Consider the following 17,525-nt stretch of genomic DNA (forward strand, 5'->3'; position numbering starts at 1 on the left):
AAATTGCTTCAGTAATGACAAGTCATTACAGGATGGCCGTCACGCGGAAGGAGCGGAGGGGCAGCTGTCCCGCACCACTGTGGACGGCACGGCTGGATGGGCAGCCAGACCTCCCGACTGCGCTCCCAGGCTCCTCGTTCCTAAATATACGCTGATTTCTGACCTTAAACTACTTGATGGGCTTCCCTGGAGTATCCACCATGGTTTCCATGGAAGTCTTCCCTTTACAATGAGATAGAAATGTGTCTGATCGCTTCCGAACCTGTTAGCAAACAGTGAAGGAAAACAACAGAAGCCTCCACGAGAAAATATTTTACCTGTTTCACAAAGATAAAAATCAGTGATACAAAAAATTCCATATTAAAAAATTTTAAAGATCCAACCCATGATCTCTCTTCTCGTTATGAAGAATATTTTACAAAGCAAACAGCCTTCTTCAAGTTAGATGCAGCTATCTACAGCTGACAAGTAAGGGGTATAAAGCCTGCCCTCAGACAAGCATTTAATAAAATTCCTAAGATTTGGGTGCCATTTGCCACACCATTACTGTTGACAGAAGCAAATCTCTCCAATAAGCAGATTAAAGATGGGCTGGATTTTTTAAATTTCTCTGTCCTGTCTTAAAAGCTTGAAATGCTGGAAGCGTGGTTACGTTCTATCTGAGCCCAAGAGGAAGCAGAAAGAAAGGCAGGGATGGAGCAAGCCAGTAAGTAACACAGAGAAAACCAGGCACCACAACTTAGAAAGTCCAGCCCAGATTATACAGTTCAATTCTGGATTTATGCATTAAAATATTAGCACGGTGTCACTGGCAAAATTGGTTCGAGGTAAGTCACAGACACCATAACCGCATTCACAGGAGTCCCAGAATTTAAGAGCAATTAATTCAATTTCTGTTTGTTTCATTTCACAGGAATGAATATACAAGGGTAACTTTGACCCTTGTATATCGTTATATTTCAAAGCACATTGAACATCTTTGAATTCCAGTGTTGTGATGTTTTGTGACATCGCTGAACCCCACCACAGCGGCTCTGCCTGCTGTCGTAACTGGTGACGATAAAAAGGAAGGGCCCGGCTCCCGACGCTTGTGGAAACTCCATTTACAAGAAGTCAACCCTGTTCTAGGAAGGATTTCACCTCTCCGTTTGCAGATGAACGAAGACCTGTCTCATTCCTGTTCCCTCTTGCGCAGGCACTGTCCTTTCACTAGCATTCCTCCACCCCACAGCATCGGCCGTGATCAAAATGAACCATCTGGGTTCTGTGCAGCTGCATTTACATTGTCCGGTTCTCGTAAGCGACAGCACAACGTATCTACAGTCAGGTGAAACTTGGCGTGTGTCAGAATAAAATAGTGACATTTTAAAAATTTCTCACAATTTCTAGGAAAAAAAATCAGAAATGTTAAAATGAGTGATTTTAAATGTTTTATTTCAAGAAGGCCAAGACACTTCAGCTTTATAGTTCTTACAGCTATGATTGTTGAAACAACACTAAGAAGCATTTTGAACTAACCATAAGGTTTTAAAACTGTTGTTCAAATGGTGATGAATTCCACATGTGTGAAACACTTCCATTTCATAAAAGCTTACAAGTATACTGTTTTAAAAGGGATACACTTCGGTTCCAATACACATGTAATGTGTATCTAGGCTCTCAGGAGCATCATAAATTCAAAGAAAAATCAAACCAAATCTCAGCACTGTTCATTTTTCATTATCATTGCTATTTTATAACCTTTCATAAAATCAGTTCAATAATATTGGCTTTCAGTAGCATGCACTTTCAATTTTTATGACATCTGGGTGTTAAAATTAGAGGAAAGTTGTTTATTAGTTTAGGAAACAATGGTGTTTATTTGCATTCTCTTTTTTTTTCAGATGGGAAGAGAATTCATATTCATCTGGAAAGCCATAATAATTTGGTGCCAGGACAAAACTGCTCAGAAAATCAAGGCGATCCCTCCAGAAATCTGAACAGCAGAGGAATCTTGTCACAATTAAACATTCTTATGAACAAATATGTTTGCTTTCCTCAGCTGCTCAAACAAAAATCCAAATGCTCAGAATCAGCAAATTACCAGAAAAACAGTAACAAAAGTATAAAATATTTATAAAAAACAAACAAACAAACACAAGAAGTAAAATGCCAGCAGACATCCCCCCACCCTGGGGATCCCCACCCACCCCTCTTACACCCGGGGAAACAACGCACAACCGGAGTGTGTGGCACTCGCCCTTCCCTAGCTGCGGGAAGTTATTACTGATATTTGCTCTTTTTGTCTGAGTAACGAGACAAAAAAGTGGAATATGTTGTCACTATGGCTCTTTGTGTCTCAATTATCTCAATAATATGCTCATAATAAAGTCATAAATAAGGATAAAGCTAGCAGGAGTCTTCCCATTAATTTCAGTAGGACCAGAATGTCATGAGCTTGTCTTTTCAAAAAAAATGAGATCCAGGGACATACCAGAAACCTGCACTTACATTTGTGCATGTACATTTACATCCTCTAAGTGGTTTATCACATTATTTGTTCTGCCTATTCAGAAAACAGGATTTAAACATTTTAAAGTATTTTTTTTTCTCTGTGTCTCTTGTCTGTGTTGTTGCTGGCCTCACCCAGCTCTGCTCTTACTTTCAGACCCTTAAAGCAATGGCTTTTCCTGATTTCCTTCCCCAGCAGTAGAACACATTTCCTCATCACCAGTCTTGTCCACCACTGGCAAGTGTGTCTTTGGTTACCTGCATGCCAGCAACAGCTTGAAATGCAAACGCATCCATTTCTCCCTCTAGCATTGACTCTGTCTTTGGAAATCTTGCTTTTTCCATGGAAGTTTCATAAGCAAAATTCTATGACACTGGATTATATCTGATTTTAGTGAGCCTGCTACTGGAACGGTCCAAAAAACCCACCTTGTCATTCTCCCAGCAGCCCAAGGGATGCAGTTAGACAACAGTGCCTAAACACAGGGCATGTGTCTACAGCAAGGTGTCCTACTGAACTAGCTGGGCGTCTTTTCCCTGTAAGATGAAGTGTGTCGACATATGCATGAACGTTGATGCTGCAAAATGCCGCATGACACCCAGCCTAATACACTGCCCTGACCGAGAAACCAGAATGGCACAGAACTAACCTGGTGTGCAGCAGGTAATCTGAAAACGGGCTGACAAAGCTCCAAGCGTAACTGTAAACGAGGAACCATCACCCCGGGAGTTTCCAAGAAGCTCCATGGTCATCTATTCGCAGCTCATTGGAAGAAAACATGAAAAGATGCTCGACTAAAGCTGCAGATGACACAACACAGCGGAGTGATAACCGAGGGGAGGATCTGTTGCTGCCAGGGAGCTGGTGGAGGGGAGGCAAGGAAGCCCCAGTGCTTGGTGGGGCCAAGTTGAGCCCCCCAGCCCCCCGCTCACAAGAGATAGGGCTTCGTCTTGGGAGTCAGAGATGCTACAACACCTTTGGGGATCATGGTGGCTCACCGGCTAAGCACAAGCACAGCCATTAGGGACTGGGAGGCAGGGCTCCCAAGGGACGCTATTTTTTATATATATATATATATATATATATATTATAAATATATATATATAAACTCCTTCCCTGGCACTCGGGCAGCCGCTGTCAGAGCTCCAGCAGTGCCTGGCAGGGCCCTGCATTTGCTCCCACTGCCTTTTCAGGGTGTCAGCCCCTGGCACCGCGACACAGCACAGAGGTGCGGGGGCGGCTGGGCAGCCTGCTGACCAGCACGGTCCCCAGGGAGCAGGAACACACTGTCCCCCTGTCTGGACCATGGCTCCCGCCGTGCTTTCTCAGCGCCCTGCTGTGATTTAAAAATATTCTTTCCCAGACTCCTAGAAAGACACAAATCTTCTGGTTTACAGTTTAACTCCTTGGGCAGCACGTGATACAAATGCCGAAAACCTACAGGCGTAAGAGACCATTCAGACACCAAAACCATATAAATACCAAAGGCTTCGCATGGAATTTCAGATTGTGTCTTTATTTTAAAAAGATAAGGGGAGGGCTGTGCAGGGAAACATCACCCTTCAGTATCCACCCACTAAGAGCTACTGCCAGAAACGAAACACTGAGCTAATGAACCTTTGGTCTGAATCTATTTTTATGTTTCTATTCGGTCATACACAATGTTTGGGTATAGCACTATGGCAAGGAATGCAAATCTTCCTGTGCTCCCAGCACCGCTGGTGTAATTCCCGCTTTTGTTAAATTGTTAAATTTAGAGCCCACGACTCATAAAGGATGCTGACAAGTTGCAGAGGGTTCAGAGAGAAATATGAAGGACAGAAAAACAGCCTTTACAGTTACAGATCCAGGAGATCAATCTGTCTAGCTTATGAAGAGAGGAGGTGAAAGGATGACTTGGTTAAAGACTATTAACGTTTACAGGGAGAATGAAATGTTGAGACCAGGGTCCTCAATTAGCATCTGAAAACCTTGACACTGAAAACAGACAAGTCCTGGCTGGAAAGATGGGGCACACATTTAACAGTGTAAGTAATGAATTTATTACTGAAGCCAGAGCTGGAGCAGACAGGATGATTCTTCATTACACGTTTTTTTTTTTTAATAACATTTGGATGGGGTTTTTTTTCCTAAAAAGACATGCTGGAATTTAAACAAGCACAAGCAGAAGCAGCCTTATGACCTGTATCATCCAAGGAAACAAACAGTAATGCTCTCTTTTGCTTTTATAACAGTGACAGTCTTCTCTCCCTTCTATCAGCAGTCCTGACAATAATTCCAAGCATGAAATAGGGACAAGTATAATTCTGATCACAGAGCCTCCTGGCAGGCCTGGTCTGTGTTTGTGCAAGCACCAAGCAGATCTCTGGTCTCTCTGCTAATAGTCTCTCACTATTCGCCTGTGCCTTTAACCATAACACAACACTGTAGTGCTGCCACCGGTGCCTCAGCTCCCCACCGCCCAAAGCCAGCCACAATCACACCCATGCCACCTCCGCCTGTGCCTCCCTCACCTCCTCCTGGTGCCCACCAGGAGTGAAGAATCCTTTGGTACACCCTGGTCCAACCAATTTCAACCAATTTATCTGTTCTGTGTTTCCTCAATACCCAACGTCAATCGCCCTCACTGTGCTTTAAGCCCATTCCTCTGTGTCCTATCCAACAGGATCATGGAGAACAGATTATTCCCTTCTTTGAAGGCATTTAAGACCATTTTCATGCCTCACTACAGTCTTCTCCTGATTCGGCAGCACCAACTCTTTCTACTTCTCCTGAGAGGTCACAGCTCTCATTAGTTTTGCTGCTGGACTCATTCCAAGCGCACCTCCTCTTGCTTCAGACGTCACCCCCCCAAACTCGACACGGGGTTGCAGGCATTCCACAAATACACACCAAAATCCCAAGATCTGTCATGTGTGTTTGAGAGCAGAACTTCGCCCTCTTTTAATCCCGTCTCGTTTATCAGCAATATAACGTTTTGCACATTATCACCCCAATTATAAAGGCTTGTAGGTGATAATGAGATTCCACTGGATATATTCCAGCAAAGCACATTCTAGGTTTTACTAACTTCATTAACCAAGAAAAGCTGGTTAATGGCTGAAAAGTGCAATGATGCACATAATCATACCAGTTGCTTTGCTACTACAATTATATTATTAAGATGGATCTTTGAGGTACCATTTCCATCTATAATTAGTGGTTTATCCCTTCAGGAAAAAAAAAAAATAATTCAAAAGCACCCAAAGGTTTGAACAAAATAGTTCTTACTGAAGACACAAATGAAGTCATGCTCTCAGGGTCAGACTCAGAGTGGGATTTGTAAGAAAACAGGAGCACAAGAATTTGGAAACATAAGACGGGCTCCCAGGGGACGTGAAATGCCAAAGCACAAACTGCAATCCTCCCGCATACTGTTGTGCACAGAGACCTGCACACGGGAGCACACAAACTCACATGTCATCCACAGACATCCATGCCCAGGGCTCCCAAGGGTAAGGAGCATGGATGGGCAGGAGCCAGATATGCCCCAGCCTCTGTGCAGGGGGGTGCAGGAGGGACCCCATAGTCCAGGGAGAGGGGGAGAGCCTTGGGGGAGCACGGGGTTTGTGTCCCAGCCTGAGCTGTGAGCACAGGCATGAGATGAGCTGGGAGAAGGGTGCAGCTGAGAAGCAAGGGAGAAACCCTTTGGAGGCACACACCATGGTGGAGAGCAGCGAGAGGTGGACAAAACCTCCTGTTCTTGTGGCCCTGGCCAGGCACTGGGGTGGTTGCCAGTTGCATAGGCATCAATGTACACCCAGGGAAACACCAGCCTCACCACCACACCAGGGCCTCCCCAGGGAGAGGGCTCTGCCATGGGACCCCCCTCCCACCGACACAAGCACCAGGCCTCAGAGCAGCAGGACCCAAGAGGCACACAGCACTGCAGCCCAAGCCCTGACCCCCAGAGATCTCCAGGAACCCTCCCCAAACCAAGCTGTGTTTGACCCAAGATGTTTACGTTAACAGCCTGAGGAGCATTCACCTTCCTAACAGCACAATGTGCTCTGAGAAACAACTCGCTGAGACTGTGTCTCTCTTCCTGTAGGATCAGAGGACGTCAGATCCCAAACCCCAGTCTCTGATCACCAGGAGGATACACCCACTGTCCCCAAACACGTTTGCTGGAAATCAGGGTGGAGCCGTTGAATCTTTAACGAAGACCTCCTTTCCCCAAAATCTTAAGTCTCGAAGCTAACTATGACTTCTGAGAAGACAACAGATTCCAGAATATGTAAGAAACAAAAAACATTTAGACTGGTTAAAAACATCCTTCCTGTTGTTTTCTTGACTTCAGTATTCTTGTTGTTTCATGGTTTTCTTGGTCACCACTGCTCTTCCCAACAGAGACAACCTGAATTTCAGATTAGGAAAACCAGCACCTCCAAGCAAGCAGAACAATGAAGAACCGTCTGTTTACTCCTTCTACCAAATAATAAAAGAGAAAACAAGAGTGGTAGTTTTCAACTGCCTGATTTTTTCCATTGCTTTTCTCTTACAATTAAATCATACTTATCAGCTTGACAAAAAATGCAACGACTGTTTTTCACTAGGAATTTTTTATAAATTTAATCAAGTTGCCAGAAGAAATACTATTATCCTCGCCACGTGAAATTAATATATCAGGAACTTATCTACCGTCTTGCATGTGTGTATGACATTTATATGGATCAACTAATATATATGTCTTCTGCTTGATAAAATTTCACACAATAAAAACATCTTCAGAACGGAATTTGCAGTCGTCTTAAAGTCCTTGATATGGCTGGCTCTGCCTAGGAGCTTAGCAGGAGCCTTTGCTGGATTTAATCAGGCAGACCTCAGAAATTCTGCTGGAATTCTTTTCGGTATTAGAAATATGCACTAGCATTTGCTAATTCAGGTTCAGAACCGATTCAGAAACTAAAAGCAATAAATCCTCATGCAAGTATCAAGCTCTCTCAAGTATATCCTGGAGCAGTAATTTTTGGAGAGAAGGAATACATAAAGGAATGTAGAGTGTCTAGCCAAAACTTTATTTGAAATACTCTTTTCAATGGATCCAAAGACTCGTCCAAAACGGAAAGACTCCTCTTTTTCCCAAACACATTGGCTTGGCTTTCCACTTACATGACCTTGCACAGGAGACACGAAAGCACAGGCAACATGAGATGCAATTGGTGTGCAAGCTCTTGGCCACCTCCTCTAAATAAGCAGGAGTTTCATCACTGATATCAACTGAACAGGATTTTACCCTGCATTGCAAGTCACCATAACACCTCTCTGTGTTTTAAAAACTCTGCAGTTTCCTGAAATCTGACAGAAACTGCCAACTGTGAGAAAAAATGCAAGTACTGTAGCAAGGCCTGCAGTGGTAAGCATGTACTTAAGTGTTTGCTGAACTGGGTTTTCATTTATTATTACCCTGGAGTTAAAAGGAAGCGTGAAACAGCATTACATGCAGGCAAAGCCAGTCGACACTTCACTTTTAGATGTGTGAAACCTCCGAAATACCAGCCCCTCCAAGAGGCACTGACAGCACGAACCTCTGACACATGACAGAGGCGCATGACAATAACCCACCAGCCACTGTAGATGAAAACCTGGCCGGAGCGGAGACCCGCGAGCCAGGATTTCAACCTCAGCATTTCAAAATGCACAGGCCAGGTCACAGGCTGCTGTCAGTGGGCGCAGTGGCATCGGTGGCAGGCGAGCAGCTCAGCACGGATCAGAGAGCTGTTGGTCCCCCAACACCCATCCTGCCGTCATCCCTTCGACTTGAGTTTGAGATATCCAGTAATAGAAAAGTCCAGTAATAGAGAGTTTAATCTCATTCATTATAAAACTGTAAAATGAACACGTTTTCTGTGCTATTTCAGGTTCACAGGATCTTTACAGAAGAACCTGTTTTCCAGTTTCAACACTAGTCTGATTTGCTGTAAGAGAAAAACCTCATTCGACATTTAGAAGCTGAAATGCTTATAGCATTTATTACACTTCCCTGATATATTTATAAAATGCATAAACACAAATTGTTCTTAAACAAAAAACCCTCTCAGTTTTCATAAAAACTGTTTGATTTTCTCATAGACAGTATATATTCATTTCTATGCTACTCTGACATTCTTTTCCACAAGATGTTAATGTGAGTTACTACGTCCTCAGGAAAAATACGCTTCTGCTGATAAACATTTGAATCTTGACTTGTATTTGTGTTCTGCAGTAGTTTGGATGGGCAAGTCAAAACCCTGGTGGGTTGTCTACAACCTTTGCATTCTCCTTTAAATTCCATGCATTTGCAAGAGATGATGGAAGAGCTGATAGTGTCTACTGTTTATCAGCCTTGATAATTAGAGGGGATACGTTTTTGATTGTAAAAAGAGTCTTGTAATGGATATTTTTTTTTACAGCTGCTATTTCCAACACTTTCAGGAGTGCTCTGAATTTGAAGATTTAAAAAAGTCTGTATCCAGAAAACACTTTGCCTCCTGAAAATTAGCTCAGCTTCAGCTGACAGGCTGACAGGCTTTCCTGGGGAAAAGGAAAATCAGTATCTCTCCTCTCTGCACCACCAGCCCCCAAAACATGAAGTCTATTCCTCCTATTTGCTGTCAGCCCTGGAGAGGGCTTGACTGTCAGGCTGTCACCTCAGCAGCCCCCACAAAGACCCACACACACCCCTACTGCTACGGCTGCAGCCAGGCTGATGCTGCCAGACCACAGTTCAGGCTCTGCTGAAGGCTCATGTTGAAACCATACGGGATGCAGAAGATGCCATTGCTAGATATAAAACTAAAAAGGGAAAAGGATGCCATTTTGCTGGAAAATCGAGCACTTAACAGTCAAGCAGAGCTTTTATTTAGGTTGCTCATATAACATTCTGCTAAGATGTGCGCATTACTTACGTGATCACTGCTTGGATTCTCCACATCACCCAAAGCCCTGTTTATACAGTGCCCAGGTTAGGAGGTAGCTCATCAATATTTTACTTCAGGTCTTTCAACTGGTGGCATTTCTCAAAGTCTGCAGTTATATAGGATTATTTGTTTCTGTGTGGTTCTCTAGGAGGAGGTCTGGAATCACAGCCCCAGTTGTTGCAGCCCAGCTCCTCACTCGAACCTTGAACAGATACTGCCACAGCCACAGAGAGCTGGGAGGCTGAGCTGGGTGCCAAGACCTGGGAGGCAACAGCATAGTTCTGCTTCACTGGGGACCTACCACTGCCTCCTCTGGTTTTACATCCATGAAATGGCAACTAACATCATGCTATGTTTTCACTGGGCAAGCATCTTTGTTTTTCCCTCTCAGCTCTTTCCAGTTGTCTGCATGCAAAGAGGTGGAGCAGCAGTTCTTAGAGAGCTGGCTATACCACTGCGTGCTGCTCTGCATTGTTGATGGCTGAATCAAATTAAAAGACAGCTAAAAATACATGATGCCCCCCACCAGCTCTGTCTGCCAGGGTGAACATTTGCTGCAGCTGCCTGAGGACTGTCATGTAACTCCAGATGCATTGGCTGAAGACAACAGATCCAGAGAGTCACCCCTGCCTCCAGCACAGTGCGTGGAAGTTGTGGTCTACACCACGAGGAAGTTTGATACCCTGGTGCAGAGAAACACCTAACGTGTTTGGTTATGCAGAAATAGCCCACTGGGCTCAGCACAGACCAGAGGAAGGTGAGACCACCACTGCCTCCTTTGCAGTCAAGCAGATTTCCGCCTCTTTAAAGGATCAGCTGCTTCCACACAACAAAAGCAAATCTGCAAAGAAAGATTCCCAAAACCAAAGTCATATTTCACAGCTGGCTTTTACTTCCCTAATCCTCCACCTCGGTATATTTTTGCCAGTAAAAAGGGCCAGAGTAATTTCATTACAGTTCTTACCGACCCTCCTTTCCCTGAAACCCGGGAGCCACCGTGCCCCAGCCCCCCCACCTTTCCCACACCAGTGACACAGAGCAGGGGCTTCCTCCTCAGAGCCCCCTGCCAGCACGGCCACCCCACGTGCACTGATGGCATGAGCCCTTGTGCACCTCTCCCTTTCGACAAGGGGAACAGCGGGAAAGCGCTCAGCCCGTGGGCGCATCGAATATCGGCGCTGGAGCCTCCGAGCAGACTCTGAGCTGAGGCTCTGCTTTCAAGACTTGTGTTTGTATCCTCTGCTGAAACCTCATTTGCCCATGTTAGTCCCACCAGCTGCTTCCAATCTTCTAAACGGAAGGATCGCTCTGTGCTATAAACTTCAGCTCTCCAAACACAAGCATCATCTGCTAAACCAAAAGCTTTAGCTTGCATCCCCGAACACTAGGCTGGGAGTCCAACCAGCACGGGCCCTATCTCTCCTGTGTCAGCAGACACCTCATGTATTTTTAGTGCTGTCAGAAACAAACCGCTCCTTGATATTCCAGGGGGGTGTGTGGAAATCATCTACAAGTGGTGGTGAATCTAGTATTTTCAAAGACCCTTTCAAGAACTCACCGGCCTCCTGGGGGAGCTTGTCAACATCTCCCATGTTAAATGAAAGTCACTTTAACAACCACAGGGGTTTTAAAGAAAAGCTGGAATGTATCAAAGCTGCTGGGATGGCAAGCTTTGTAACGTGCACAATACATCAACACTTACAGACACTAAATCCTTCCCAGCCTCAAGGGAGCTAACAGCCCCCTGGAGTAAGCTTTTTCCTAATGTATCTCTCAAATGAACCGCTAATCTCTTCTCTAAACTTGACAGCTGTCCTGCTTGCACTCAAAACCCCCTGTGCTTAAATCCTCCTATAATTCTTGTCAAATGATTTGTTAGATCATTTTTCCTTTAATGTGAAGAAAGAAATCTTTCCTCCAGCCCTACACAAAGAGCTCACTGACTGACCTGCTGTTGTCGTGCATGAGAGCAGCACCGCATCGCTGTGGCCCCCCCGCGTTTCGGAGGCTTCCTGGAGAGGCAGCGATGTCGAGGGACACCGCACCCGTGACATGCAGGGGGGCACCCCCATGGCACTCAGCAGCCAGACGCGGTTTGGACCACAGCTCTGTCCCTCGGGGGCAGGGCGGTACACACACTGGTGCCCACCTACCGTGGCTCTCTGACTCCATAGTATTCATATAAATGTATGTATATATACATAAATATATGTATATATAGATGTATGTATACACCCAGGAGCAATCTTGGGCTCAACAAACTCCTGCTGCCAGCAGGAGCTCCCATACTGGTCCCCCCAAGCAGGTTACCCACTCCCAACAGATCTGATGGCTTCCTGCGCTCAGATCAGCTTAGATCTGACATGGCTCCTCACTGCTCTGCGGGACTGCAGAAAACTTCCCTGTTCTCTGGGCAGAGTTTGGCCCGTGGTGTTGAATTCACGGTGCCAACAGCTATTTGTCACTTCTGCTCCAGCTGATTGCTTTCCAGGGTTGCTGTGCAGCCTTGCCACAAAAACTCACAGAAGACACCACCAAGACAGCTGTGGTCTTACGCTGTCAAAGTCCTTACAAGGGTTGCCAAAAGGGTAGTTTGGGGTAGAGTCAGAAATAGTCCAATCTCCAGCTGAGGACAAAGCAGTGGTTTTTCATACAGTTCTCAACATTTCAAATGAAAAACATTTTCAAAGAACACCAGAACACCGATGCTGCATCTTTCCTAGAAGCAGCTACTTGTCCGCGAGCTGTTCGTGACCGTATTTTTTTGTTTATTGTTTGAAACTCTCTGATGAAAGACTTTCAGTGAGACATCGATTTGTTCCAATGTCAACAGCAGCATTCCCTGCTCTTGCATCAGCACAGTGACGTGCCAGTCCACGAGCTGGTGCAAGGTCGGCTGAAGTCTGACGGCGCCTGACAGCTCTGCAGAGACCTAAGGCTTGAGTCAAGCTGTTGAGTCTTTGCTCAACACCTGGAGCCATTTGCAAAGGTCAGGACAGAGAAAGCGGCAAAATAGCTTTTGCAACATACCTTGTACACTTGGATTGCCGACACACATGAGCTCTGCCAGAGCTGTCGGTCAAACAAGAGGGTGCTGTTACTGCAGTGCTGGTGCCGGGTATCTATCCTTCACAGTATTTTTCTAGTGTGGGTATTTTTTTATGCTGCTCTGTGTTTGTTTTCAGTCCTTGCATTAGCAGTGAGGGGAAGAGGGCCATTTTCCTCTCTGCCTCTGCTACTTACACTGCTACAGCGTGAAGTGATTTGAAATTATTCACTCCCCAAGATTTCCTCTTAAAATGTCTAGAGAAGATGAGCCACAGTTGCCCCAGGGTGTGATGCTTGACCACGCTGACGGATCGCCCTGCGCCGTTTTACCCATCTGTTACCTTTACCATTCCCACTGGCTCCAGAACAACCTGCAAGCGCTCACCCCTCATGAAAATCTGGCCATCCGTTTGTGTTCAGAGAGGCAACGTCCCTGTGCCTCGCTGGGCAGGCCCCAAACGCTCCACTGGAGAGAGGAAACGCTGTCACGTAGCTGCGTCTTGGAGAAGGGCTCCGGGCTGAGCCAGATGCCACACAAGCGTGAAGCGTCCCTGTGCCCATCGGGTGCAGAGCTGTGTCCTACCACAAGCACAGCTCCAGAACAGAACTTCTTTTGCAAATGTTTTCAGTACCAAAAGGCACCCCGTTTTTCAACCAGCACATTCACGGCCTGAAGTGCTGCTTCCAGCCGGGTCTGCTCCTGCAGCTGCCCGCATTGCTCCTTGGTCCTCGGTTCACCCACTCCCTCACCACTTCAGGCGGCTGAGGAAGCGCAGCACGGCCTGGGGTGCAGGAGGCCAGCCCCTCGGGAGGCATTTCAGATCTCTGAGCTTATGAAACCTGCTGGTTTCAGCTGCAAACCACACTGGAAAGCAGCTCTACCTGCCTGTCAGACCTACAGAGCAAGGCCGTGCACAGGGGGGCCAGACTCACCACTGACAACACTCCACCCACCATGCTCAGCCCAGCTGCTCTTACCAGGGGCTGGAAATTAAAAGGGTTTTTAATTGCAGCTGCATTTTTAACTCCTCTTGCCCAAATGGAAGAGCATGTACGCAATGCTTCCTGGAGGAGGATCTGGTTTCTTTGGGGCAGGACGGGATGTGAATCGTCTGGGGCAGGAAAGGGAACTTGCACCTCCCTGCCATGGCCCCTCACCCAGCAGCATGGCTGGAGCGAGAGCTGGGCCACCCAAACCCAGACTCGTTAGACGCGGCAGGTGGGTGCTCCAGCGCCTACCCTGCCACCCGGGGTCCCTCGAACAGCATCCTCCACGCACACCCGCTGCAGGGGCCCGCTCTCACCCATAGCCTGGCTCAGCCGCCTCCCTATCTTGGGCTGAACCTGCCAGGTGGGTCCCGCACGCCCCAGCCAGCACCGCACGCCAGAGCCCGTCCGAAGGTTGTATTAGATAATAGCGATCAAACACAGTGACCGAGGGGGGGCCAAGGAGGGAGTCACCTCCATGCCACACGACGTGCTGGCACCTGTGGGATAGCATCTGCTGCCCTTAATCAGCTTACCGGCTACTAATTGCTTTCCCTTGCGGGCTGCGTGCCGCCCGCACCCGCCGCTCCCCCGGGTCTGGGCTGGGCCCGATCCTGCCCGCACGGAGCGCTCCACCAGCCCCGCGCGGGCCCGCTCCCCGGCCGGGCCACGGGGGCTGCTCGGGGGCTGCTCGGAGGTTGCTCGGGGGTTTGCTGCGGGTGTTGCTCTGGTCTCTGCCCGGGGGCGGGAGCTCAGGGGCTCCATCCCGCCCCGCCGCCACCGCCCCGCCCGCGCGTGCCGCCACACCTGCGCCGCCGGCGCGGCACTCAGCCGCCCCTCCCCGCCGCCCGCCAGCCAATGAGCGGGGGCGGACTCTGGCCGGTGGCCAATGGGAGCGCAGAGTCCGCCCCCCTCCCCGCTGCCGCCGCCGCCGCCCTCTATTTGAGGCGCGCCGCGCGGCCGCGCGCTCGCAGAGGCGGGAGAGGCGCGAGCGGCGGGCGGGAGCGGCCCGGGAGCGGCCCGGGGCGGACGGGCGCCCGGCCCAGCAGCGTAGCCCCGCACCGCAGCCCCGCACCGCGCTCGGGGGAGTGGGCGCCCCCCGGGCGGCTGCGCCCCCATGGAGGCTTTCCCCGGTGGCAAGCTGGAGCAGCACCGGCACCTCCCCCCCGTGGAGTGCCTGCCGGGCGCCCGCTACGGCGGCCGGAGTCACAGCGCCTGCGGGAACGTCTTCAACTCCTGGAACGACTACCTGGGGCTGGCCACGCTCATCACCAAGGCCGTGCGCCCCGGCAAGGGCTTCGGCACCGAGCCCCCCTCGGTGGTGGTGGCGGCCGCCGTGCCGCCGGCCGAGGAGGAGGAGGAAGAGGAGGAGGAGGAAGAGGCGGCGGGGCCGTACTTCGAGGGCGCGCTGGACTTGCACGACCTGGACCTGTGCGGGCATCACCACCACCACCACGGCGAGGGGCTGCTGGAGGAGCGCTTCGCCGACTTCAGCCCCTTCCCCGGGCGCGGCGGCCCCGCCGCCGTGGTCTTCGACTGCTCGGGGGAGCACCCGGGCCGGGAGGGCTCGCCGCACGCCTGGGGCGGGCTGGTGGTGGCGGGGCGGCTGCCGAGCCACCCGCGGGCCGCCTCCCGCCTGCTCAAGCCCGAGCTGCAGGTCTGCGTCTTCTGCCGGAACAACAAGGAAGCCGTGGCCCTCTACACCACCCACATCCTCAAGGGACCCGACGGCCGCGTCCTCTGCCCGGTGCTGCGGCGCTACACCTGCCCTCTCTGCGGCGCCAGCGGCGACAATGCCCACACCATCAAGTACTGTCCCCTCTCCAAAATGCAGGCGGCCAAACAGCTCAAACACGCCCGGACCGCCCTGGGGAAGAAGGGCCGTTAGACGCCGGAGCCCCGCGGGCGGCCCTGCCCGCCCCCGCCTCTGCCCCGCGGAGGGTCGGGGCGGATGGCGGGGGGTCGGGGCGGGTCGTTCCATCACGCGTTAATATATTAAGGGCGGAGAGCGGCAGCGCCGGGCCGGTGGCCGCCGCGGGTGGCGTCCGGTGCGCGCTGGCCCGCGCGGAGCCCGGCCGCGGGCGCCGCGCAGCTGAGATGATGCACTGTATTTGTTTATTGTAAGAAAAAAATATATATATGTGATTTTTACGGAAACGGATTTACGGCGAGATCGAACGGGGAGGGGAGGGGGGGTTGCAGCGGGCGGGGGGTGCGGCGGCAGAGCACCCGGCCCAGCCTCTCCGTGCCGTCGGGGGACGGTCGGCGTGCCCGGGCTGGGAGCCGGGGGGGCATGCGGCCGCCTCGCCTCTTACGGCGGTGGCTGCCTCCTCACGGTGCGGGACTTCGCGTTCCGGCTCTTCACCCCAGCGGTTCCCTTTGCTGGTCGTAAAACCGGGAAGCAAATCGCGAGCGAAGCTGCCGCCGGTTCCCGGCTCGGTGACCGATGCCGCCTCCTCGAAGCCGCAGCATCGGACCCGGCGCGCTGGGGGGGCCGTGCCGTGCCCCACCGCCCCCTCGGACCCCCCCGCTAGTGAGCGCGGGCAGCACTGGGCTCCGGGTCCCCCTGCCCCATAGGCGGCTTTAGGGCAGGTCTGGGAGGCAAACGCACCGATGTGCGTGTTTGCAGACGCGCTGACTCTGGGCCGGGGTGCACGCTGAGCCCGTTTTTGCAGAGGGCAAGGCAGTACGTACAGCAGAGAGTAAGCTCTGAGGTAGCTTGTGTTTGTGGTGGAGCATGGGGGGGGGGGTGTGGGAAGCCTTTGGAGAGAAGTGACCTGGAAAAAGCAGAAAGCTGTGGCGGAAGGGGAGGTTGTGGTTTTTTTCAAGAGTTGAGAGTGTGGTTTTAACTCCTTGCAAGGTGGAAGGGCTCTACCCATGTGATTAACAAATACCCTTAATGCCTCATAGACTATATAACACGTAAGACAGGTGCGGAAGACCTGGACCCTAAGTGATGACAGTTCCTTGGCACCGAGCATCAGACTGGGCTACATTGCTTCTAATCCTCAAGAGATCAGAAATCACTTTTATTTTGGCTCGGAGACAGGACGAGCAGCAGCAGCTTTGTAGTTTGCTTAGGAGACCTCCAGAGCCAGAAGGCAGGCGCCCGAGCTCTCGGAGCAGCGTTATGCTGTAAATGGCTTTACCGACACCTGGGACACGAAAGGGTGCTGCGTCTGCGGGGGCTGCCCTGTCAGAACAGGGAGGTGAAGAGAGCCTGGTGCAGGAGCTGCTGGGGCATCACCAGGAGGATGAGAAAGGAGGTGGGTCCTGATGGAAAAAGGGTGCTAGGAAAGAGAGGTGATGCGCGCTTGTGTGGATTCCCTTTGATAAGCTGCTCGGCAGGGTGGGAGGTTGGGGTGGGAGAAGGGGAGAGCAGGACAGTAGAGAATGGCATCAAAACATGTGTAGGGTGGGCTGGGGGGGGAGGGCCCAGGGCTCAGTATTCATCAGTGCTCTTGGCTCGCAGCTGCAGCAATTAGGAGGGAGAAACTGATTTTGTGTGAAAGTATTCTCTTAAATCTTCACCACATGGCTCCAAAGACGGTGTCAGGTCTAATTACCAATGCAATGGGGCTTGCATTAAATAACACTTCACAGTGGCAAACCCTCTCGCGCTAAATATCGGTTACATATTGTCTCTTGCTCTATGGGGTATGCACCACTGGCTCTTCTAAGCTAGATGTGTTTGGTTTTGTGATACCTGGTCCACATAGGTTTAATCTGTGGCCACCACACGTTAGAATCAGACTCAAGTGTGATGCTGTGGGAAGAGTTTTCTTCTGTGCTGTTGTTACCTCCTTGTGGGAAGTTTGAAGATCAGTATATACCTTTTAATGCAGTTGACTGTTACTGGACACAAGCAAGGAAGGTCTAAGAAAATCTGTCTCAGGTGTTTTCTGAGGAGGTAGTTCTGGCAGGGCTGGATCCACGGTGCCCCTCAGTGTTTGCCATGTACGCAGCCCTCCTCTCTGCTCTGTACATTAAGCTACTGTGTAGCGACAGCCCTGTTGCAGTGCCTGGGAATTCACCGATGCACCAGAATATTCCCTGTCTTG

The 17,525-nt window shown here is 50.1% G+C and overlaps 1 protein-coding gene across 1 annotated transcript; it reads left to right on the forward strand.

Moving 5' to 3' along the window:
- The first annotated feature begins 14,467 nt into the window (after positions 1–14,467).
- Positions 14,468–15,625, forward strand: NANOS1 (nanos C2HC-type zinc finger 1). Its single transcript, XM_055813743.1, has one exon. The coding sequence runs from the start codon at positions 14,582–14,584 to the stop codon at positions 15,350–15,352; it is 771 nt and encodes a 256-aa protein (XP_055669718.1). The 5' UTR covers positions 14,468–14,581; the 3' UTR covers positions 15,353–15,625.
- The last annotated feature ends 1,900 nt before the right edge of the window (positions 15,626–17,525 follow it).

Source organism: Falco peregrinus, chromosome 1, assembly GCF_023634155.1.
Source record: "Falco peregrinus isolate bFalPer1 chromosome 1, bFalPer1.pri, whole genome shotgun sequence".
NCBI classification, from domain to species: Eukaryota; Metazoa; Chordata; class Aves; order Falconiformes; family Falconidae; genus Falco; species Falco peregrinus.

Coding starts and splice junctions, on each gene's coding strand:
- NANOS1 (XM_055813743.1), top strand. CDS start 14,582: ATGGAGGCTTTCCCCGGTGGCAAGCTGGAGCAGCACCGGCACCTCCCC.